At 40.2% G+C, this 24,906-nt stretch overlaps 1 protein-coding gene across 4 annotated transcripts; it reads left to right on the forward strand.

Annotated features, from left to right (window-relative positions):
* The first annotated feature begins 1,251 nt into the window (after nucleotides 1-1,251).
* Nucleotides 1,252-9,738, forward strand: cntf (ciliary neurotrophic factor). Of its 4 annotated transcripts, XR_008601473.1 has the most exons (5): nucleotides 1,252-1,640; nucleotides 4,796-5,104; nucleotides 5,203-5,373; nucleotides 7,509-7,584; nucleotides 8,477-9,738. XR_008601473.1 is itself a non-coding variant. In XM_055010148.1 (4 exons), exons 1-3 carry the CDS (start codon nucleotides 1,521-1,523, stop codon nucleotides 5,368-5,370), a joined length of 597 nt encoding a protein of 198 aa, XP_054866123.1. In that variant the 5' UTR covers nucleotides 1,252-1,520; the 3' UTR covers nucleotides 5,371-5,373; nucleotides 7,509-9,738. The 4 variants fall into 4 exon arrangements, 2 of the variants coding, with proteins under 2 accessions (XP_054866123.1, XP_054866122.1); XR_008601472.1 differs by having other exon boundaries at nucleotides 5,203-7,584; XM_055010148.1 differs by having other exon boundaries at nucleotides 7,509-9,738.
* The last annotated feature ends 15,168 nt before the right edge of the window (nucleotides 9,739-24,906 follow it).

A 24,906-nucleotide genomic window follows, 5' to 3' on the forward strand; every position in this document is an offset into this window, starting at 1 on the left:
AGTTTAGAGGTAAGGTTGGTGGAGGAACTTCTAATAATTTAAAAAAATATTCCTGGAGACCCTTATCAAATGCGGTTGTGTATATTGAAGTAGTTTAACATATATATTTATGATCTAATTATCTGGGTTCTTTTTAAGGTGAAAGAATAACAGTTGACAGTATTACAATACCTTATTTCAGTCTAATGTAAACTCATTTAAAAAAATCTTAATCTTGACAGACTGCAAAAAAAAAAAAAAAAAAAAAGAATAAAAATTCCTATTACCTCCCACACTGCCAGCTGGCACCAAGGTCCTATCACACTTGAACTTGTTTAATGGCTCTTATCCAGGCTGTTTTTTTCTTGATTTGCTTGTGTTGCATCTACTCCCAGATGTATGCTGCTTTGGATAATTGTAGAACTGTAATAATAGTAATGATAATAATAATAATAAGATCAGATAAGATTTTAAGACTTTATTGATCGCACAGTGGGGAAAGTTCACCGATACAGCAGCTCAAAAGACAGGGGTATCAGGAATTAAAATAATATATTAAAAACACAGTGCAAAAACTGCAGAGAGCATTATATAGACAAGATGACATTTTTCAAGAACACCACATACAAGAGGATGAGGTTGTAACAATTATTGCACATAAGTCAGTGGAATGTGTATGTAAATAAAGTGCACCAGTAAATGAGGTAGACCAGTGAAGTTATAATAAGGCATTGTACAGTTTGGCTGATGTAGGGATGAATGACCTGTGGAAATGCTCCTTCTTAACCTTACGGTGTATTAGTTTGCCACTGAATAACAGTGAATTCAGAATGGAACTCCAGGGCCCACAAAACAGTTCTTTGAAGAACTTTATAAAGGATTCATTAAGAAACCATTTCTAACCTAATAGAAACCATTTCTAACTCAATAGAAACCTTTTCTAACACAATAGAAACCATTTCTAAGTCAATAGAAACCATTTCTAACTCAATAAAGTTCCTCCACAGTGTCCATGTTGATGAAACTGGTCCAAACAGCGCAGCAGTCTGTGGCTCTGCTGTAAACACTTTTATCATCAGTGGGACTGCACATAAGGAACCAGTTTGAGTGAGTCCAGGCTGCATCCTGCTTAAATTTAAACCATCCCTTGTTCTCCTCACTACCAGTAAATCTGATAAGCTCCTCATGAATGAGGTGATGAGCTCCTCCCTCCTCCGGTCCGCGGCTCTCCGCCCCCGCTCGTCCCCTTAAATTCCTGCTGCCTGGCATCAGGTTCCCGGGGGAGAGAGGGCGGAGAGTTGGCAGCAAACTCTGTAACACAAGTAACAGTAAGCAGGCAAGGTCGGGACAAACCGGAGAACTCGTTTTACCGAAACTCAAGAGAAGACTTGGCTCTAAATAAACGGAGCACAGACTGAGGGGAATCGGAGGGCAGCTGTCATGAACCGTGACCGGGAATCTGGATCGAGGCAGGCGGGCGTATATTAGACACCGGCCTGTGGATCTCCAGCTCCAAGTGCGCTTTTACAGCGACTTTTCCGATGTCAGAGAGGCGGACCAGACGTGGGACCGGCTCGGATCTGAGCAGAACCACGGCGGCCAGGGCTGCTGCTATAGCCGAGCAGCTGCACCATGAATGCTCCATCCTCCTGGAGCTCTATGTGAGTGGACAAGCTTAGTTATTTTCCACTGGCTGCAACCTGCCAGCAGGTCACAGTCTGATTTCAAGGAACAAGACTGTATGTGAGGGAGAGGGAGGGAGAGAGAGAGAGAAGTAGGCCAAGGTTAAATGGAAAATTAATAGATTTTTCTGTGTCTGCTGTGTGCATGCATGTGTGCAACTTTGTGTGTATTTGAGAGGGAAAAAGTATGAGAGAGAAAGAGTGGGAGAGGCACAATGATGAAAGGGATGCATGCAAAAGCAAGATAAGGAGGGAAAGTGTGTCTCTCTGTGTGTGTGTGTGTGTGAGAAAGAGAAATAAATAATGTGTTGGACAGCAGGGGGTAGGAATGCAGACAGAAGAGGGATGACCTCAGTTTGAATGACAGAGGTGGGCGTTTTTTCTGGCACGTACTCCCCATGTCTTTTCCAGCAGCCTGCCTCGCTTTGCCTAAAGGTGCATCAGCTTCTGGTCATTAAACTTCCTTGGTCTCCCGCCAACTCGCTGCCTCGTCCTACCTTTCATGTGTCTTGCCAGGAGCAAGGGAGTGGTCTGGGATGTAACTTCACATCCACCTCACCTCCAGGATTTTGACCTTTCCTTCTTCAGCTTTCCTTGGTTGATTCCTTTTGGGAACGCTGCAGCCAAAAAGTTGCAAACACCATCATCTAGTGATTAGATATGTCTTCATCTGTCATACTCAAATTTATGTACATTTTACACACATCTGTGTCTGAAACAGATTTCAGCTCAGTCTTTGGCACATAAATTTCAAGTGAACCTAATGCAGATGGGATATTTGTCAAACGGAGTATCATTATTGCCAGGCAGGCTGTCCCTCATTGGGTGGGAAAAGCTTGTTTCCGACATCCGTTTCATACGTCTTAAACCATTTTCAGAGCTTAACATGTTATCATAATTCACAGTGAACCGTGACATATTGTTTCTGGCCGCACAATCGCTTCCCCTGTGTATCCATAACTGCCTGAGTCACATTCCCTCTGCAGTCTGAGCAGTAAACATTAACTTCCCTCCTGACTTCCAGAGCATACAGGTTATATCAGGCCTCTCTGTCAGGCCGGCACCAATTTGCACTCAGGCTTCAAGATTATCACCTCAGTATAATGTCACAAGGAGACCTTTGGGACGCACACAAGTAGTAAAGGGAGAGAGGAGAGGCCAGTTACTGTTATGCCTGTGAAGTGATCTGACAATATCATCAGCCAAACCATAATGTCAGGTTTGTCAGAACTCTAACTAGTGGCCCCGAGACTATAGAGATGCTGTATTGTTCTGTGCTGTTAACTGATGGTATAGTATGTCTTGTATGTTTATGTAAAAGCAGTAGATTAACACTTTGGAAAATTTAATTATTGTTGTTCATGCTGAGAATCTCACATCTGTACCACAAATATGAAGCTGGAGACATGAGGCTATTAGCTTAGCATAAAGGCTTGAAGCAGGCCAACAGTGACAGTGGTTATATCCAACAGTAAGAAAATCCTCTAAAGCTCAGTAATGTTTGTTGAGTTTGTAAGAAGAAGTAAGTGCAAACTCAGTATTTGACGTTGGCTATTCTAGTTGTTTCCCCCTGCATACAGTCTTTATGCTAAGCTAAGATAATAGCCTGCAGGCTATTAGATTTATTTTAATTGCACAGACATGAGAGTGGTAATAATTTTAACATCCATCCAGCCATCCAGCCATTCATTTTCTTCCTCTTATCTGAGGTTGGGTTGTTTTGGCAACAGGTCAAAAAGGTCATTCCAGATTTCCCTCTCCCCAGCATTGTTTTCCATTTTCTTCCTGGGGATCCTGAAGCGTTTCCAAGCCAAATGAGTTCAGCTTCAACCTTGGGTTCTCCACCCAGTTGGACATGCTTGAAAAACCACCAAAGGAAGGCACGCAAGAGGCATCCTTATCAGATGCTTAAACCACCTCAGATCCTTCCAACATGAAGGAACAGTGACTCTGAATTCCTTCCGAATGTCCGATTCCTCACTCAGTCACCCCATGGAGAAAACTCATTTCAGCTACTTGTATCCTTGATTTCCTTCTTTCTGTCACCACTCAGACCTCATAATCCCAGGTGAGGGTTGGAATGTAGACTGAGCTTTGCCTTCTGGCTCAGATTCCTTTTCAGGATTCCACCTGTCCAGTACATTGCCCACATTACTGCTGATAATGCACCATGTCTGTCCATGTTTTCCCATCACTTATGAGCATGATCCTAAGATACTTCAGCTCTTTCACTTGGGGCAGCAACTCACTCCCAACCCAGAGAGAGCAATCCACCAGTTTCTGACAGACAACCACGGCCTTAGACTTTGAGGTGCTGACTCTCATCACAGCTCATTCACACACAGCTGCAAACCACCCCAGTGCAATTTAAAGGTCATGGTCTGGTCAAGCCAACAGAACTAAATCATCTGCAAAAAGCAGCGGCGTGATCCTGAGGTCCCTAAAACAGACACCCTCCTTATCTCAGCTGCAACTTGAGATTCTGTTAATGAATATCACAAACAGGATCAGAGACAAAGGGCACCCTTGGTTCAAAATGTACCGGAAACCTGTTTGACTTTGTGCTGAGAATATAAACACAGCTCTCACCTTGGTTGTTACAAGAACAGCATGGCTCATATCAACAGCCCCCAGTACACCACATTCTCAATTTAACTCTAAGCATGTTATGAATAAACATATTAAACATAAGGTTTAAATATGTCTATGCAATGTCGCGTCATATTTTTTCACACAGTATTGCAGTATGCATAATGGTGTTGTATGTGTTGCACTTAGAAAAGTATTTAGTTGCTGCTTCTGTGGTATTTCAACAAGCTCATTTTAACCTTTTACTTGTTTACTTAATAAATCCCTGCTGGAACTCGGCTCGGCGCCAGTTCCTCTTCAGAGGTGCTGTGAATGCCTGAGTAAATTCACAAGGTATTAGGTGGAAATCTCTGTTGCCTTATTGACAATCATCTGCCAAATTGCTGTTAAAGTGACGTCAGTGCGGTTTGATCTAAAGCCTTCTTCAATCCTCCATTGGTGTCCTACAATTTCTAACACCCCCGTCTTCCCTCCCCTTGTTTTCTTTCATGAATGTCGTGCCAAATCTCACTTTTGTTCTGCTTTTTCTGTCTTCCATTCCCAAGAGGAAGACAGAGAACTTTCCTGCAGATGTTGCCGACGGTCGTCTGGTGTCCGTCCCTCCTCCTTCCTCCCAGTTGGACACCAGAGACAAGTTGTGGCGCCTCCACTCGGCTTTGCTACAGTGCCGCAGCTTGCTGGAGAGAGCGATCGCTAAAGAGGAAGAAGAGCTGGGCGGTGGGAGAAAGGGTGAGTACGAGAACCAGAGGAAGATGGTGAAAGAAAGGCTGTCACTTCTCCTAATCAACACTGGAGAGCTGCTCAAAGCTGCTGATGGACCTGCCATCCTGACTCCCAGCTTGGAGGGCTTAGAGGTAGGTGCTGATGTGGTCAGAGGTGTTGCTGATGAAGGTGAAAGTGTTGGATAGAAATGAAGGCACAGCTGAGTATTCTCTGCCCTTGTCACTGGCAGTTAGACGGGCCGACCATTCTGTTTGAACTGAAGCTGTGGGTGTACCGGATCTTCAAAGAGGTGGACTACTGGACCAAGATGACCATCACCACCTTGAAAGGCCTGCCGTCAGTCATCGTCAAGGAGCCAGCGAGGACCACGCGAGCCAGGAGAAGCACTCGGAGATGAGATGTGAGAAGGCTGTGTGGGTGATGAGGAATAAAAAGAGGGTCAGAAAGGTCAGGGAAAAAATAAAACAGCAGAGGGAAGGTGTGAAGGGGATAACAGGCAAATGTGAGAAACTGACTGAGGTGGAGAGAAAAAGATGAATTGTAACAGCCAGATGGGAGCAACACGGATCCCTACTGCAACAGGGAGAAGAGTTAATTGGGCTGTGGTTATGAACAGAGGCCTCAAATAGAGAGAGAGAAAGACACACTAACCATGACATTTGTTGGAACAAGTTTATTTTACACGTGGCTGAGTCTAATACATCTTTTATTTATTGTTTAAGATGAAATCTTAACATTCAGCATTGAAAGATAGTCTTTCTTTCTTTCTTTCTTTCCATTTTGATATTGAGTTATCAAAACATGATTAATGCTAACTGAAAACAAAGATGCTGCCTCTACTTTGCTTTTCCATCATCCAACTCCCATTCATAGTTTTACTCTCGCGTGCACCACTCCTTTGACAGGTGAAGATTTCATTTTAAATGCACTGCCTGGATTCACTGCAGCTGACAGGATACATGTCTAGCAAGGGGGACACTCTCTCATGAACATGCATTTGAATTTTGGTGTGCAATTTTGAGAACTGTGGCTTTATGTCATACCATATAGACTGTTACCTGAGGATGTCAAGTCCATGAAGGAAAAACATGTGTAACAGCACCCTCTAGTGTTTACATGGTGCTATTACTTATATTTCTTCCTTTCTTTTTTGATTTTCCTCCATGGCACTAATTATTCCAAAATATCCTGTGTTCTTATGGTTTTCTTATGTTTTCGAGCACTTTATTTGCAAAGAAATCACGTAAAACCACATCAGAAGTATCAATAGTCCACCCTCTTCAGTGATGAAAGAAAATTCTCTTGAAAGGGAATATCAGTCATTTGTGATACAGATTTTTATGGATGAAAATAGCATAATAAATGTTTCTGAGGTTTTTACAAGTTTTATCAACAGGTCGTGCTAAACAATTCAACAAAAGGGACACAAAATTCATTCTGTACATGTCACAATCGTCAATATGAACACAAATTTCAAGCCCATTTTGGCTGCGTCTGAATTCATGTATCTATTGGACAGCTGCAATAATCAGGATATTAATTGGTTAAATTGTGATCCTGCACAGAGAAATTAATCAGAATTGACCCTCACCTACTACTTCTACCTGTCAGTCTAATTTGAGCTGTGGTACTAATTAAATTAGCCTCAGCCAAAGACTAGTGATGGTCTTTAAAGATGCATGAAGCTTTAGAGTAAGAAAAAGAAGATAATGTAAATGGGATTGGATCCTAGATAAGCAATAAGATTTGCGATAATGTGGAGCACAAAGAAGTCAAAGAAATAACGTAAGACCATCTGTATGAATAGGGTTTATTTTTGTATATATGAAAGCAGGCAAACCTGTGCAGTGTTTGTATTTTAAAGGATGAGGGACCATTTATATTGTAACTTTGTTAGGCAGATTTTATTCACTTAATGTATGTCTTGCTGTATTGTAACAGTACTGTTGGTAGGCGCACTGGGAGTGACACATATTACTCCAAAGTCTTTTCAGGCTTCTCAAAATCTGAATGTTAGTACTGAAATGAGACACAAATGTATTTGGTCAGTTGGTCTTAGTTGCCCTCATTAATTTCAAAGAGCAAACGTGATTTGTGAGAAAAGAAGAGCTACTGTACATATATAGTTATACACTCAACTTCCACTAAGTGCACAATGAGAATACAACATCCTGCATCTAATTCTATCTAAATATCTCATAACACTTTGGAGTGCAGCACCTTTTAATGTGATTCACTGTAAATGCAATATGGCATGCACTATGTTTGTTGTACTGCGTATGGGTTGTTTGGGTTGCTTATTATATTTCCTCATGTTCTTTGTTTTTTACCTACCTTTGGCGATGCTGCTGCTGGACTTCACAGCTTATAGATCAGACTTTTCTTTTCTCTTTAGGCTCCGTTATCTGTTTCGAGTTTGTAACGTTCTTGTTAAAGTCAAGACAAGTTGGGCCATATGTGAACAAAAATAGCACTGGATTGTGAGGGGTGCATGGTGTTGAATTTTACTGATATCTGATTTTACAACTTTGACAGGTTGCCCATACTGATATGTGCACATTCACTGCCTGTCCAAAAAAAAGTTGCCATTTGGATTTAACTAAGCAAACAGGTAAGAGCCTTCCATTGGATAATTACTGCAGTGATTGATATGTTTCAGCTGCAACAACTTATTTAACTCTAGCTGATGCAGTGAGGAGCGTCTCATTTCTTAAACAACCATGTCAGAAGACATATCCTGTGGTTGTAGAAAGGATGTTAATCTGTCTCAGAAGGGTCAAATTATTGTCCTGCATCAAGCAAAGAAAATAACTAAGGAGATTTCTGAAACTACTAAAATCAGGTTAAGAACCGTCCAATGCATTATTAAAACCTGAAGGATAGTGGTGAACCATCATCTTTGAGGAACAAATGTGGTCGGAACAAACTCTTAGATGATTGTAGGAAATCAACAGTAGAACTCACAGCTATGTTTAATAGTGAAAGTAAGAACATTTCCACATGCACAATGTGAAGGGAACTCAAAGGATTGGGACTAAACGGCTGTGTGTCTCTAAGAAAACCACTGATCAGTGAAGCTAATCAGAAAAAAAAGGCTTTAGTTTGCTAGATAGCATAAAGATTGGACTCTGGAGCGATGGAAGAAGGTCATGTGGTCTGATGAGTCCAGATTTACCCTGTTCCAAAGTAATAGGTGCATCAGGGTAAGAAGAGAGGAGGATGAAGTGATGCACTCATCATGTCTAGTGTCTACCAGCCTGTGGGGGTTTAGGGTTATGATCTGGGGTTGGTCAGGTTCAGCAACGTTATGTTCCCAAAGAATGAGGTCAGCTGACTACCTGAATATACTGAATGACCAGGTCTTTCCATCAATGGAGTTTTTCTTCCCTGATGGCATGGACATGTTCCAAGATGACAATGCCAGGATTCATGGTGCTCACATTGAGAATGAGTGGATCAGGGAGCATGAGACGTCATTTTCACACATGGATTGTCCTCCACAGAGTCCAGACCTCAGCCCCACTGAGAATCTTTGGGATGTTCTGGAGAAGACTTTGTCTGACTCTCTCATCATCAATATAAGATCTTGGTAGAAAATGAATGCAACTCTGGACAGAAATAAATGCTGTGACATTGCAGAAGCTTATCGAAACAATGCCACGGTGTTTTCAGAGCTAAAGGCGGTCCAATGAAATACTAGAGTGTGTGACTTTTTTTTTTGGACAGGCATTGTATTTTGTCCACCTAATTGCAGAGAACATCAAGTCTGTCCTGTAGTGGAATAATATTCTATTATACTCACTTTTATGGGGTTGGCCCATTGGCAAATGCTGACATACAATACAGTGCTTTTCAAATGTACTCATTCACTGTACATAGATATCAGACATGTAAAAAAGGCCAATTTTAATATTGTTAGAAAATCAGATTTCTTGCTGCTTAGTGGCATTTTACTGAGAAGTATTTTAGCAGTTACAGGCTCCAATGGCTTCATATTATAAACCTCTATGCTGGTGTTTATGCTGCACATATCATTTGTCAGTCATGTATTGACCTACACAGAACTCTGCCACTATCACTCTGTCCTTTTCCTACAGATCCCAGGAAAGCACTATGGTTAAATTCTTGGCAAACCAAATATTTTGTTTTTGTGTGCCCTAGAGATGGGTTGTTTTCCCAACTATTTTTTATGTTACCCTTCTATCATTCTACCTTCTTTGTAGTTTGTTACACCACCAGGTCTCTTTTGACCTTTGCTGTAGGGAGACTTAGCTGTAGGCAAATGGGCCAAAGCACAAAGGGAGGATCAGGTTTCCATTGCATCTGTATAAGCAGCACTTATACTGTAGGAAACTGACACATTCATTAGAGTGGACACAACAATAGTGGGTTTTGCACATCGTAAACACTGTATGATCAATGGCCTTATCATAAAGAATGTATAATTAACCTCTATCCATGATGGCCTACCAAATGTATTGATTAACCTATGAATTGTTTCAGTGTCATTGCCTTTGATCTTTGGCGTTTATGGTCAAACAACAACAGTCCCTGACTAGTAAATGCGGCTTTATCTGTGCAGGATTTGTCTTGGATACACTTTTGTCCCTTGATAAAATGTTTAAACCAGAGAGAACAGTCACCGAAGCCAGATCTAATTTCGCTTTGGGCTTTTTTGTATTTCCCCACATCACTGTAGTCAAAAAGTCTCCTTGGTGTCCCAGATTGAATCTGACTTTTGAAATAAAAACTATCATGTCTTGAACTTTTCAAGTGAAACCTTCTTTGCATGTTTGATCTATAAGATTGCAGGATTGATGTATCTGTTGGGATTCAGCTTTATGACTGTCAAACCTTTAGCAGGCCTCTGTTAGGGTGATTTTCATTTTCACTCTGTTCTTACATTAGGGTGTTTATGGATGGAGCACAGCAACACAGGAGGCCTGTAGTTAATGACAGTTTTCATCTTCATTCTTCACCAGGTATTTCATAGTTGACTGATTAATTGTTTGGTCTAATGTCAAAAAATTGTGAAAAATGCTAATCACAGTTTGTTACAGCACACTCTGACCTATTTAAAAACCTTGTTCAATAAAGGGCCCAAAATGGAAATGCAGTCTCTCACAGAGGAGAAAAAATGATACACGACCATTCAAAAGTTTGGGGTCACTTAGAAATGTCCTTATTTTTGAAAGAAAAGCAGTTTTTTCAATGAAGATAACATTAAATTAATCAGAAATACAGTCTAGACATTGTTAATGTGGTAAATGACTATTCTAGCTGGAAACGACTGATTTTTAATGGAATATCTACATAGAGGTACAGCAACCATAACATCTTTAATCTTTGTTTTTTAAGAAAGGGACAATGTACATTAATCAACATTTTAACAATGTAAATGCTCCCGAGTTAGCAGAAAAGCTAGTTTCCATCGGTAGTCCCTCTGCCTATTGTTAATTGGCATCCTAAAATAAATAAAACAATGACAACCAATAAAACAATGACAATAAGAAAAACAGTGTATAATACAAGTTAAAACATATTACGCATCAGTCAATCAACGTTCAGTGTTCACTCCTGTGTTCTAATGCTACATTGTGTTAGCTAATGGTGTTGAAAGGCTGATTGATGATTAGAAAAACTTTGTGCAATTGTGTTAGCACATGAATAAAAGTGTGTTTTCGTGGAAAGCACGAAATTGTCTGGGTGACCCCAAACTTTTAAACGGTAGTGTATAAATAATGTTTTTCCTACCATAGAAATGGTTACCTGGTTCTTTAATTGACATATGTGCCTCTTCTGTCATTGAGAAACGCAGGGTTTATGAATATGCTAATATTTTTCATTTTGAAAGTTTGACTACTGGACACCAGATGTCTCCTTCATCGCCAAAGATCCATTCTCAGCATTCAAACAAGGATTTTTCGATCATGCTTGTGTAAGTTGCCTGTCTGAGCAGAATTGACTTATAAATGACTTGTGATGTCACAAACCCTGCTTGCAGGTATAGGCTTTAAACTGAAGTTTCCACTTTTAGCAGATGTGTGGGAATTCAGTGTGAAACATTCTGTATGGTGAAGCTCAAACCTCCAGAAGAAGTAACATGACATTTGTATTCGGAGAGGGACCGTTCATTGCCAGTCAGTTTTCTGCAGAGACACCAATCAGCTACTCGACTCGTTGTTCGAGCTCTGCAGTGTTTCAAGTTACAGATACTGTGTGAGGTGAGACACAGTTTACTGCAACATGCTCGCTGGCTTGTACTCAGTGTGGAGGGAATGTTCTCTAATTTCAGCTTTGGACCAATTTCTTGCCAGTTTTCCAAAAGTAGTTTGCATAGCTTGGAGAAGTGTCTGTCTACTGAGTCGAACCTGCTGCTTCAAAACGTCCTCTGTGATCAAAGCTCTCTAAGCTTCTCATGATCGGTTTGCAAACTGTACTCAAAACTGTCACATGTAAGAACACTATAATCTTGAGTTGGCTTTTTACTGGAGATGTAGCCAGTGTTTTATTCAAACTTAAGCCGAGGTAACACAGAATTTACACATCATTTTATATCTAAAAGAGGCTTTAAACAGTTTCGCCATGAACCTGCTCCAGAGCAACTACATTTTGACTGAATATGGGGACAGGAACATGAGTTTTGAGCTCTATCTTGACAGGCAGAATCTTAGTATCATCTTTGTCTTCGTTTTTCCAGTTAAAGACCAAATCACTACTTATTTGCAAAAATCATAATCATATATATTTAAAAAAACAAAACATTTATTTTGATGCACTTTGAACATAAAATCAAATTGATGTTCAGGCTTATATGTGTTTCAAAAACTTTGGTGTAAAACCTTTTTTTATGTTGATGATTGGATTTCTGGGGGTGTGTGAGTGGGCTGAAATAAATTGATCTTGGCTATAATTTGAGTTGTAATTGTGTTACTTAAAAACAGATTGGCTTGCAACTGTTGGTGAAGAGTAGTGTGTGTGTGCAAGAGTTTTTTTGTGTGTGTGTTTGTTTTGATGCAAGAAAAATGAATGTGACAAAAGCCATCTGTTGATTTACATGTTTGGGAGTTTAAATGTTATTGATTGTGCAAGTGCGTGTTTGACTGCAAGAAAAGAAAAAATGTGCGTTAGAGCTAAAGGGTTGGGGTGTGTGTTTGGAAGAGGGTGTGTGTATGTTTGTTTATACGTGTTTATGCAAACGTGTGTGTGTGTGTGTGTGTGTGTGTGTGCATCATTTCATTTGTGTGTGTGTTGTGTGGTTGTTAGGGAAGGAGTGGCAGCCAGGATGCCTGTGGAAAAGGGGGAGGTGTGTGTGTGTGTGTGTGTGTGTGTGTGTGTGTGTGTGTGTGTGTGTGTGTGTATATATATATATATATATATATATATATATATATATATATATATATATATATATATATATGTATATATATATATATATATACATATACATATATATATATATATATATATATATATATATATGTATACTAGTATATATACTAGTATACTAGTGTATATACAGGTATACATATATACACACATACATATATATATATATATATACTAGTATATATACTAGTATACTAGTGTATATCTGCTGTATGTTAGAGTGCAGCAAGCAAGAGAGAAAACGTGTGTGTGTTCCAGTGAGCGAGAGAGAACGAGACTGAGAGAAAATGGGTGTGTGTCTCTGTGTGCTTGTGCGCATGTGTCTGTGTGTGCTTGCACATTCGTGTGTTTGTGGGTGTATGTGTGTCTGAGAGAGACAGTGAGATGAAAAAAGAGAAGGGGAGAGAGGGCAGGAAAGAGAGAGAGTGTGTGAGACAGACAGAGAGAGACAGACAGAGAGACAGGGAGGGAGGGGAGAGAGAGCAAGCAGGAGACAGTGTGTGTGTGTGTGTGTGTGTGTGTGTGTGTGTGTGTGTGTGTGTGTGTGTGTGTGTGTGTGTGTCTGTCTGTGTGTGTGTGTGTGTGTGTGTGTGCGTGGGTGTGTGTTTGTGTGCGATTGTGCCTCCTGTGTGAGTGAGTGACTGAGTGAGGCAGAGCAAGAGAGGGAATGTGTGTGTGTGTTTGTGTGAGTGAGTGAATGAGTGAGCGACGAAGAGAGAGAGAGAGAGGACATGTACATGTTTGTGTGTGTGTGTGCGTGTGTGTGCGTGTGTGTGTGTGTGTGTGTGTGACAGAGAGAGTGGGGGAGGGGTGTACTGGGGAGATGTATGTGTGTGTGTATGTGTGTGTTTGTGTGAAAGGAAAGAGGGAGTGTGTGTGTGTGTGTGTGTGTGTGTGTGTGTGTGTGTGTGTGTGTGTGTGTGTGTGTGTGTGTGTGAGAGTGCGCCTGCGTAGGAGGGAATGTGCATGCACTTGTGTGTGTTTGTGTGACTCTATGCCTGTGTGTGATGTGTGTGTGTGTAGTGTGTGAGTGTGTGTGTGTGTGTGTGTGTGTGTGTGTGTGTCTGACAGAGATACAGGGGGAGGGGTGTGTGTGGGGAGAGCTAGGAGCAAGCTCTGCAAATGGTGTGTGTGTGTGTGTGTGTGTGTGTGTGTGTGTGTGTGTGTGTGTGTGTGTGTGTGTGTGTGTGTGTGTGTGGTGTTACAGCAGCACAATATGTGCCTGTGCTGAATGAAAGGGAAATGAATGCAGTGTGTGTGTGTGTGTGTGTGTGTGTGTGTGTGTGTGTGTGTGTGTGTGTGTGTGTGGGTGTGTGAGTCCTGTGGAAGAGGGTGTGTGTCCTTTATTGGAACTGCGTGTGTGTGTGTGTGTGTGTGTGTGTGGTTTGTGAGGGTTGTATAACTGTGTGTTGCTGTACATGTGCACAGCTCGCACGTGCATGTGAATGTTTGTCTTCACTAAGGATTGTGTAGCTTTGTGTGACTGTGAGTGCATATGTGTGTGCATGTATTTGCATGTTTGTGTGTACGTGAATGCACACACACACACACACACACACAGTTACTGGGGGTATTGGTGCGGGTGATGAAGTGTTCATGATAGTGTGCACACGCAAACAGAGCAGAATTACAATTAAACTGAACTCATTCAGTGGCTCCCAGATCTCCATACATTTTCTCTCACATCCTTCTTCATCTGTCTTATCTCGGCTGTGCATCATTTTTAAGTTTCTCGATGACTCACGTCCTCCTGTGTGTCACAGGATTTCTACTTTACTATTTGTCAAGTGGCTCCAAATATTCCACCAGTGCAGGATTTTCATCATTGTCTATAAATAAAGTGTCTCATTTAAGCTTTTGGAGCAAGTTCGGTGAAAAGTATGCGGCCGGCCTGCAGCAGGGGTTGGCCGTTAGGTTCAGCCAAAGGCCAATTTTTCAGCAGCGTTCACTGGGGGGCTCAGTGCAGGTTAACAGGTGCAGTGGAGACGCAGCTGGTCTGTATGTTTTAACTTCCCTTGTTTGTTTGAATTTTATGTCTTTTAACTTGTTCAAAAATAAATGGCTCAACTTTGGAGCAGCCTGGATAGTAGTCCAGGTTACATCTATGATATACTATAACTGGTGAATGTGGATGCATCGGATATTATCAGATAGTTGGACTGAATATTACAAACTGCTACAATTGAGGCCAAGACTCATGATTCCAGGTAAAATAATGTTTGTCTCAAGACTGTGCAAACCTGCCATCAAGTAAACCCCTCAAACCCCATCTCTATATATCAAAGGTATACCTTTAAAAGGTTTTTTCCCAGAAAATCATCCCTTCATGCCTTAAAATGGCTTAGATGTAACTGTACGCCATTGCTCTTGCTAGAGGGTGCAGATCTACTGAGTCGCTGCTTCTATCCACCATCCACTCCTCCAATACTTACTGCTGCTCAAGCACATCAGCTCACCTAAGTCTCTGGTCAAATACTGTAAAACTACTTGGTCCTACACAATGGTAAGATGTAACATTGGAGTAAATAAGTTATGACTTAACCAGAACCTGATTCTGAAGGAGGAGAATGATACAAAAGGCCCACCCTGCAAGTTGGCTGGGTTGGTTCCTAAAGGCCAATTTGTGCTGTCTGTTTGTCCACAAGGGTCTGTAAGGGTACACATGACATGAATTTCTTCGTCTACCCACCCGGATTGAAGACATTCATGTGCCGCTCAAAATTTGCTGTCTATACTGCACACGCACCAGGAAAACAAATGGTACTTTAAGCAAATGCTTGTTGTGAGGAGAGGCTGTGCGAGGAGATTCTCTGTCATCCACATCTCTGTACTTAATCATTAAAAGAGTTTTAGTTAAAGTTGTTGATGTCAGACTTTGGACGGGTTTGATTTGTACAAGTCCAAACATAGTGGGAAGTTCCAAACTCTCCAGAAATCTTGTCCTATTGTCCATCCATTGTACTCAGCATATCTCAGGAGTAATGACATTGACGTGGTCCTACAGCCCAGTCTGTAAGTAGCCACTATGTCCTGGAATAAGTACAAAGTCACAGCCAGCTCTTCATAAACATCCACAAGAGCCCCATGTGTTTTTCTGTATACAATAATGTGCCTAATGTGCCCATCTGCATAGCAGGCCAATGTACATCTGTTGTAGTATGAAGAGGACCATGTGCACGTCCACTGTCAAAGTCCAAATTGGTCTGTGCACATGGACGTCCAAAGCATGATTTGCCCTTTAAATGAAAGCCTGGCCATCTGAATCTGTGTTTCTGAAATAATTATCCTTAAGGCCAATTCATGCTTTCCATGTTCATGTACGCAGACCAATAGGCAGACTGCAGACGTGGCTCTGTTCACACGGCAATACGGCCACACCAATCTGCTATGTGGCCAGTTGCATCTAACACAGAAAAGCACACGAGGAAATGCAGCAGGTTACATATTTCGCTGTAGCATCATATCCACGATTGTTATTGGCGTGTGCAGGGAGAAGTGTGTGAACATAGCACAGAATTTCTAGAGAAATTAGGACTTCATACTGTGTTGGGGCTCTGCTGATGGAAAGCTTATACAATCGAAACTCCTCCAAAGTCCACCAGGGACGATTTCAATTACAACTCTTCATGATGAATTATTAAGGTAGCAAGCATTTGTTTAAAACACTACTTGTTTTCCTGCCGAATGTGCAGACAGTTTGCAGGGTCACAAATTTTGGGTTCCACGCAGACAGTCTAAGCAGACTTGGATGGGCAACAAAATTTCCATCACATATAACCTTGCGAACAAGGAAAGCATGACTTGCCTTTACACTGCAGTTTCAAGGTGCAAATGCTCAGCCATAGCGCTAACTGCTTTCTTTGCTAAGGATAAGGATAAGGATAAACTTTATTGATCCCACAGTGGGGAAAGTTCACCGTTACAGCAGCTCCAAAGAAAAAGCATAAAAGCAGTGCAGGAATAGATAAGAAAAAGAAACACAGTGCAAAAATTGCAGAAAAAACATTATATTCAGATGATTTTTAAAAAAAATAAATATCACGTAGAATATTATATACAAGAGGATGAGGTATCAGTTATTGCACTGATGAGGTATCAGTTATTGCACATAAGTAGGAGGATGCGTGTCTAAAATGGGGGAAGAAAAAAGTGCAGCAGTAAACAGTACACGGTGGAGTTTATAGTGCAGCATTGTACAATCTAACACATACTGGAATAAACGACCTGCGGAAGCGTTCCTTCTTACACCTAGGGTGTACCAGTCTGTTGCTGAAGGTGCTTCTTAAGGAGTTCACAGTCTGATGCAGAGGGTGGGAGGAGTTTCTGATGATAGAAGACAGTTTGGCCAGAGCTGGCCAGAGCCCTCCTCTCTCCCACCACCTCCATGGAGTCCAGGGGTCAGCCACAGACTGAGCTGCTCTTTTTATCAGTCTGTTGAGTCTGTTCTTATCACACTCAGAGCCTTATCCCCCTCCCCAGCACACCACTGCATAGAAGACCATGGATGCCACCACAGTGTCATAAAAGGTCCTCAGCAGTGTCCTGCTCACACCAAATGATGCGAGTCTCCTAAGCAGGTATAGACGACACTGACCCTTCTTATACAGAGAGTCAGTGCTATCTGTCCAGTCCAGTTTGTTATTTAGGTGAACACCCAGGTACTTGTAGGTCCTCACTCTCTCAATGTCAAGTCCCTGGATGTTCAGCGGTGGAGTGTTTGAGGGTTTCCTGTGGAAATCGATCACCATCTCCTTTGTCTTGCTGGTGTTCATTTGGAGGTGGTTCTGCTCACACCAGTACACAAAGTCAATGATGACCTTCCTGTACTCACAGTCGTTCCCCTCTGACATGCATCCTATGATGGCAGTGTCATCAGAGAACTTCTGGAGATGACAACTGTCTGTGGAGTAGCATAAGTCTGATGTGTAGAGGGTGAAGAGGAAAGGTGAGAGTACTGTACCCTGAGGGGCTCCTGTGCTGCAGACCACATCAGACACATCTCCTAAGTCTCCTAAGACTTCTCAAAATTCAGCATCTCCAGTATACAGTGGAGCCTTACTATTAAAAAGTCCCAAGACCCAGCTGAGATAATGCTGATCGTATTCAAGGTCATCCTTGGATTCACTGCAATGAAACCGTAGTCAAACTCCATCATTTGTGGTTGTGAGTGTGATGGCCCCAGGCTTGGTTCTGTTCTCTCCTCTGGTTGACTGTGCTCTTTCTTTTGATCTGTGAAGTCAGATGGTGGAATGAAGTCATTGGCCCAGTCCCAATGTCAGCCCTAAGGCCGAAGCACTAAACCTTCACATACTTAAGTGATGTCACAGCTGTAGTGCTAAGAAGGCTTGAATGGTTAAAAAAAAAGGTGAAACAAGACTTGCCTTCAGAAGAAGTTGCTAAGAATCAACACATTGTCATTTATAAAGGTGAATTTGGACTCATGTCTCATTCACAGTTTGATTAGCTTCTCAGTTGATCAGTCCCTTTTTGTGGCATTACAGTGTTCATAGATTTTTAGCAACTGCTAAAAGTCTGGAAAGTCATGAACATATGTAAATATCACGTGGGCCTTCGACTGAAAATGCAAACAACTTGGGTCAGGACAACCATGTTTGTATGCCACCAATTTGGCTATGAACCACAGGCAATACCCTCAGGAAAGTCTGCAGATAAATGGACTCAGAAAGGGTGCAATATTGTTGAAAAGTCTGCATTGGAGCCCTCCTGCACCTGACAATTTGACAATGGGACAGCCCTGAGCCCTCACAAACTTAGCAAAAATTCATCCCAAAGTCACTGAGATGTAAGTTTGGAGATTAGGTTTGGACTCACACAGTCCATACCACCATAACATAAAGACATTGCATACACTACTGACCTGCTCACCAGTAGACTTAAGCATTTCTTTAAGAACTATGTGTGGTATCCTTCCATTGTTAAATGCTTCAGAACCAGGCTGCAACAAAAACTGGGGCAGGTCCATACAATGTTTTGTAGAGTTTACTATTCTTGAGGTAGAAATATTTTGAGAATTTGTTGCCAATGTCAATTATAGTAATTGAAGTACTTTTTGTCTAACTCGAATTTATACATTTCAATGTTTGGTGCTTGCTTTAAGAAGAACTTTGCGCTAAAGTAATAGTTTTGGGAGGTTGCATAGTGCAAAGAGTTTGGACTATTGTTTGTGGTCAGGATCTGTAGTGGACATGGGTTGGAGTTTGTTTACTTGCTTTGATTGTTAGGGGTAGATTTTTAATCCTGTCTTCTGGCTAGAGACAATTTTTTAAATTTAGTATCATGAAGACAGTGTTGATTGTGGTGCAGGTGTTAGAAATGGAGCTTATAACCTTGCAAGACGTAGGAATGTTTCCCAGTTGCTTGTATATGCTGTACGTAACTCCATGAAGACTTGAGATCAGTAAATTAGCGTAAATTAACAGGTTAGCTTGAATTTTAATTGCATCTCTGGAATCAGTGCTCTGTTGTTCTGCCTACATTTGTGAGTTTTGCTCTGTCCCTGTCTGAGCAATTTTTGCATAGCTGCACCAAAATGCTGCTTTTGAAACTTGTCCAGCATTGTGATGATGATGATTGAGGGAGATGTTTTGTGAAAGGAAGAAATTAAAGGAATGTGAAGGGACACTTTAGTGTAAAATGATGGTTTGCTTGCCATATTGCAGTGTATAGATGGCAATGCATGTAAAACTCTCTTGATTAAATGATACTGAAGAATTAGATTAGTTTGAGTTGGTTTGATCATAAATCTGTTAGTTATAGACCTCATTTCAGTACCATAGTTTAATTTGACCCATTAATCAGCTGAAACATAGCATAGAAAAGGAATTTGCTACTGTTTATTGGACATTTCTGAAATTACTTATGAAAATGCATGAAAGTTTTAATTTATGGTAGCCCTGCTGAGCAGCAAAGCAGAAGAACCTGCTGGTTCTTTAAGTACACTGTGACTTTTAGCAGTTGGCTTATTAATATCCCTTGTGCTCCTTAGCACAGAAAACTGGTTCCTGAATAAATAAACAGTACCATAACTCTATGTTAGGAACATACATTTAAATATCTGAGTAAAGTTGAATGTCTCAATATAAATAAACAACGTCATTGCTTTCACCTGTGGTACATGTCTCTCCATTTCACAATGCTTATAAATGCATCCAAAATTGGCCCAGAATACACAATATGAATGAATTCTTAGGTTTTTGCAAAGCATCATTTTTATACTCCTCTTACTGCCAGCAGCTACCACAACAGAGATTCTGTCGCTCTAATGCTACCTAAGGTTTCTGTGTGCACTAACTATGTTTCCTTACACAGCTGGTCACCTTTTGTGCTGATAATACATAAGAGTTTCATGTCCATTTGAGGCTTGGGAGAGCTGCAGTTGCCACCTACTTTTGTCTGTGCAGAAAATGAAATTAACAAAACTTTAATTTCTGTAACGTTTGATACCTCGAATGACCACTTTGTTAGCCCACCAATAAAGTCTTTTTTTTTTAAACTTAGGTACCACGGGGTTTTTTTTGCTTTATTTTCCTCTTTCCAGCCTACAGTATCATTTTTTATGTGTCAAATGAAGTCCATTGGCTTGAATCTCCAGACAACCTACCCAAACCATCTACCTGAGAGTTTGACAGAATTTTATCAACGCTGTATTTGCTGGTCTGTATTTGCATGTTCTCTGCCTCTCTTGTGGGTGTCCTCCAGTTGAGGATTCAGTAATGGGTCCCAGATTAACCTGCTTGGAGACCAGCCTCCTGATAACTAGGCCAATTGAAAAATGAAATGTAAATCAATAGACATCTATTTTATGTATGCAGAATGTGTCTTCTATCGTGCAGCAAGGTGAGCTGCAATAGGTCACAGCCTTGACATATGCATAGAAAGAGTTAAATTTACCAGAGAGGCATCAGTCCAAATATGTGGAGGGTATTCAGAGTGATATTGTTGCATCTTACAAATAACAGCCTCTTTGCTTATTGTGGTCTGCTAATGCTAAATAGGGTGTACTGTAGATTTTTGACATTTTTACACTGACACAACTGTGTTTAGTATAATATATAGGTGACGCATACATCATTTTATGTGCACAGTTTCAGTTAATATTTAAACTGTGGATGGCATTTGCTGGTTTAGAGAAAAAAAAAGCAAATTGCATTTTGTACACCAGACCAGGCTGAATTCATCCTTGAGTGTCTCAGTTGTGTTGACCCTTTCAGGACTAGGGTATAGAGCTAATTAAAACAAATTACCTCCCCTTTACAAGTTTTCACCTTTAAATGCTTTAAAACATTGAATGATGTTCAATTTAATTAGGCTTTTTGACAAGAATTTACACAAAAAAGGCTCTTTCGTGGCAAAATGAAAACAGATTTCTACAAAGACATGTCAATTACTTAACTTACTTACTTTACCTTTATATCAGTATTTAATAGATGCACCTTTGGCTGCAATTACAGTTATTCAAGGAATAAGTAGAAATCCACCATGCATATCTGGACACTGTAATTTTTCCTCATTCTGCTTTGCAAAACTGCTCAAGCTCTGTCAGATTGTACAGGGAGTGTGAGTGAACAGTGCTTTTCTAGTCCAGCCACAAATTCTCAACTGCATTGAGGTCTGGGTTCTGACTCAGCCAGCCCACAACATTCACTTTGTTGTCTTAAAACCAATTTCTGTGTAGCTTTGGCTCTGTGCTTTGGGTCATAGTCTTGCTGAAAAAGAACAAACATTTTAACCCTCCACCTTTATTAGTGTTGCCTGCTGCTGAGAAGCATTCCCACATCATGATGCTGCCACCACCATGCTTCACTGTGGGGATGGTATGATGAAGTGCAGTGGTTGGTGTCTGGAAAAGCTCAACTTTCGTGTCATCAGACCAAAGAATCTTCTTACAGTTGACTTTAGAGTCTCCCACATGCCCTCTTGACCTCTTGCTGAGATTCAGTGTGAGCTTTATTCAGCAGTGGCTTTCTTGTTGCTACTTTCCTATAAAACTTTTACTGGTTGAGAACAGGGAATAGTTGTATGTACAGTCCTTCCCATCTCAGCTAATGGGGTTTATAACTCCTTCAGAGGAGTCATATGTGTCTTGGTGTCCTCCCTCACTAGTCTCTTTCTTGAATGCTTTCTCGGTTTTTAAAGACGGCCTGCTCTAGGCAGGTTTACGCATGTACCATATTCCTTCCATTTCTCAATGATGGATTTAACTGTACTCCAAGGGATATTCAATGACTTGGATATTTTCTTGCATCCCTTCCATGATTTATGCTTTTCTAAATCCTTTATACAGAGTTGATTGGAGTGTTTTTTTTTTTTTTTTTTGTCTTCATAGTGTAGTTATAGCCAGGAGTTCTGATTTACCAGTGACTGGATGTTGCAGATACTGGTGTCTTTATACTACAATCAATTAAGGCCTTGTCCACACGTAGCCGGGTATCTCACAAAACGAAGATATTTTTCTACGATTCGGCCTATCATCCACACGAAAACGCAGATTTACGTCATCAAAAACGATTCTTTTTAAAAACTCCGACCAAAGTGAAGATTTGCGAATTCGGTAACAGTATGGATGCTGATTGGATAGGATTTGGGGAACTACTGCCACCTAAAGGTCCGGCATGCTTATGAATGTGCTTAAAAACGCACTTATGCGGTTAGGTGTGGATGAAGTTTTTTTCTAAAAACGAGGTGGTGTGTACATAAGTTTTTTTCTAGACGGAGGGGGCTGGATATTCGGTTTGACAAAAACCCTGCTACGTGTGGACAAGGCCTAAGACACATTTACTGCACTCAGGTGATATCCATTTCAATAATTGTGTGACTTCTGGCACCAATTGGCTGCACCTGTATTAAGTTAGGTGAGTTGCTTTAAAAGGGGTGACTTTTTGTGCAATTACCTAATTTTAATTAATTGACATTATTTTGTAATTTTTTATTTGTTTTGTTTTGTTTTTACATGAAAGACTCTTTTTTTTGGAAATTCTTGTCAAAAAAAATGGTATGGACCATGATTCAGTGTTGACAAGCAATAAAAGAGGAATTCTTTGTATGGGCACTGTATAATGATTTATGTCCCCTGTATCTTTAAACTTCAAAGAAGGCTTTCAGTATTATGTCTTTCGTGGAAGACAAGGGTGCTCTTGAATGCAATTACTCAGAAATATTTGCAGAAAATATTAATAGGATATAGGAAATGCATCAAAGCCTTTTCAATATATTTTACAAAGATAGAATAAAGCACTGCATAGCCCTGGTGGCTGATCAAACAGGTGCTCCTGGAGAAAGACCTCCTGAATTTTGTTTCTTTGCTTGCCCATCACATGTGGAACTGGTAAATAACATTGCATTGTCTTTTTTTGTTATTTTGCTTTTAGTGGAGTACAGACATTGAATCTATGATTACTAATAAATGCAATGTGAAAACATTTACACAACACCCAAAGGGCCCTGAGACAAATAATACGATAATATATCAACACACATTCTTGCAGTACTTCTGCTCTATTCTCTGCAGATTTTCAATAAAAATGATAGATTTGTGTTAACAACATGCCGATATCCAGACATAATATCTCTGAAGTGTTTTCTCAGTTCATGATTTTACATTTGTATGATGAAGCATATAAACATGCATGCATTATGTGTTAAAAATGTGTGTACTTATTACACGTTTTATTCATAAAATGTAAACATATTCACATGGCAAAAATACGCGTCATGATTGATTGCAGTTTTGAAAATTATTATTATTTTGGCTTCAAAAATTGACAATCGCCTTTCAGTTAGTCACATATTGCAGTGTTGTTTAACAGAGAATGGCCTCAATTACTGATATAGGAGGCAGTGCCTTGACATGTATTCCACTGTAAATAAACATCTTTTCATCCTAACAATTTACTCCAGAAATCAAAGTCGTGAAACAAAAGCTGTGTGTAAAGTAGAAGTGAAGAAAATGGCCAAATGTAGTCTGTTTTCCCCAGTGATTAGCATTTTGTTTGCAAACCCCTGGAATGTAATGTAATGTATGCCACGTGTCTGTCCAGCATAAACCTTATGTTTTAATATTCTGAAAAATTTCCACACACGACTTATTAATCAAACAGCACTGAAATGTACATTAGAGTGAATGATTCTGGTAACATTTGGACTATATAGTTTTTTTGCACAAAACAGCACAAAAATTTATAGCATTTTTATAGAGAACATGAATGTTTTTTCAACACTTGAATTCTGACTTGTGGTGAATTGTAATTATTCAATTTATTTACTCTAACAAACACCCAGCATCAATTTACCAACTTGCATTTAATTAAAAAGATTGCTATGAATATCGAAGTCATTTGATTTTTAATCACCTGTTGACACATGCTATTGTTGTACAAAATGTGGTGTGATGGTGTCATACTTGTTTTTTTCAGCAAACAGAACCTGATTATTCAGATTATTGATGGATAACATGATGTCATGTATTTATTCTGAGTATGCAAGACGCAGTAGATGGTTTTGCATGACTAAAGCTAACACTGCTGTTGTTTTGTGACTTTTTATGAAGAGCGGTAAACAAGTTTTTTATTAAAGTTGGTGTTTAAAAACTGTGAATAACATGATTCATAAAAATTATACCTCTGATGTGTAATGCATGTATATAGTATATACACATGGAATTTTGCACATTCCCAGGCAAATAATTTGCATTTTTTGTACAATTGTCTTATTTGAATAACATTGCCAATACTTTCATTGCTTTATGAAAGATTTCTTTTACTAAACTTGCTTCTTCTCTCAAAACTTCTTTTATCCTACTTTAACTTTTCTACTTGTCAGTGTCACTGATTCTGATACATTAAGCAAATGTGGGTCACAATCAAAGCTCTTTGTTACCCTTGAAGTGACTTTTGTGCTTACTTTTGATACTTGTTGATATCATCTTGAAATATTCTTGAGACCTACATTTCAGTTATTTTGACAGGTGACAAAAAGCTGTCAAAAATTGATTTAAAGTCACTGCTCTCTATTGACACTAATGCATAACTGTACAAAGCTAAATCAAAAGCTACTGCAACCTATTTCAAGTCATGTATCACACTATTGTTTCTGGCAAAGTAAATAAATAAAAATTATCGACTATAATGTTCATTGAGAGATCAGTGCTTGTGTCTTGACACCAGTGTAATTTTTGTCCACCTGTTGATAAAAATAACAAAGTGCAAAGGTGCCGTTCTAAATGTGTCCCATGCTCTGGTAAATGTTATCCTGTTTAAAAGACAAAATTATCCTGAATATTTCTTCATTCTCCACTACTGTATCTGCCCAATATCTCCTCTCAGCGAGCTAATCACTCCTCTTAGAAACGCTCTACTTTTTTCATCTGCTTGGTGAGCGCGTCCATTCGTCCGCGGGGGTGGCGAGCATCATCCCGTTGAATGAAAGTGACACGCAGCCTGATATTTACCCCCGTGCGGCGAGGACATTTGCACGACGTTTTAAAAATCAAACGTTTGTCCCGTTTTCGCTGAGCGACGAGACGAGG

Source organism: Amphiprion ocellaris, chromosome 4 (genome assembly GCF_022539595.1).
Source record: "Amphiprion ocellaris isolate individual 3 ecotype Okinawa chromosome 4, ASM2253959v1, whole genome shotgun sequence".
NCBI classification, from domain to species: domain Eukaryota; kingdom Metazoa; phylum Chordata; class Actinopteri; family Pomacentridae; genus Amphiprion; species Amphiprion ocellaris.

What these genes read in the sequence shown, in the direction of transcription:
- cntf (XM_055010147.1), top strand. Translation starts at nt 1,521, where the DNA reads ATGTCAGAGAGGCGGACCAGACGTGGGACCGGCTCGGATCTGAGCAGA. An exon ending in CCATCCTCCTGGAGCTCTAT is followed by an intron (nt 1,641 to 4,795) that starts GTGAGTGGACAA and finishes TCCATTCCCAAG; the next exon opens with AGGAAGACAGAGAACTTTCC. An exon ending in CCAGCTTGGAGGGCTTAGAG is followed by an intron (nt 5,105 to 5,202) that starts GTAGGTGCTGAT and finishes TGTCACTGGCAG; the next exon opens with TTAGACGGGCCGACCATTCT.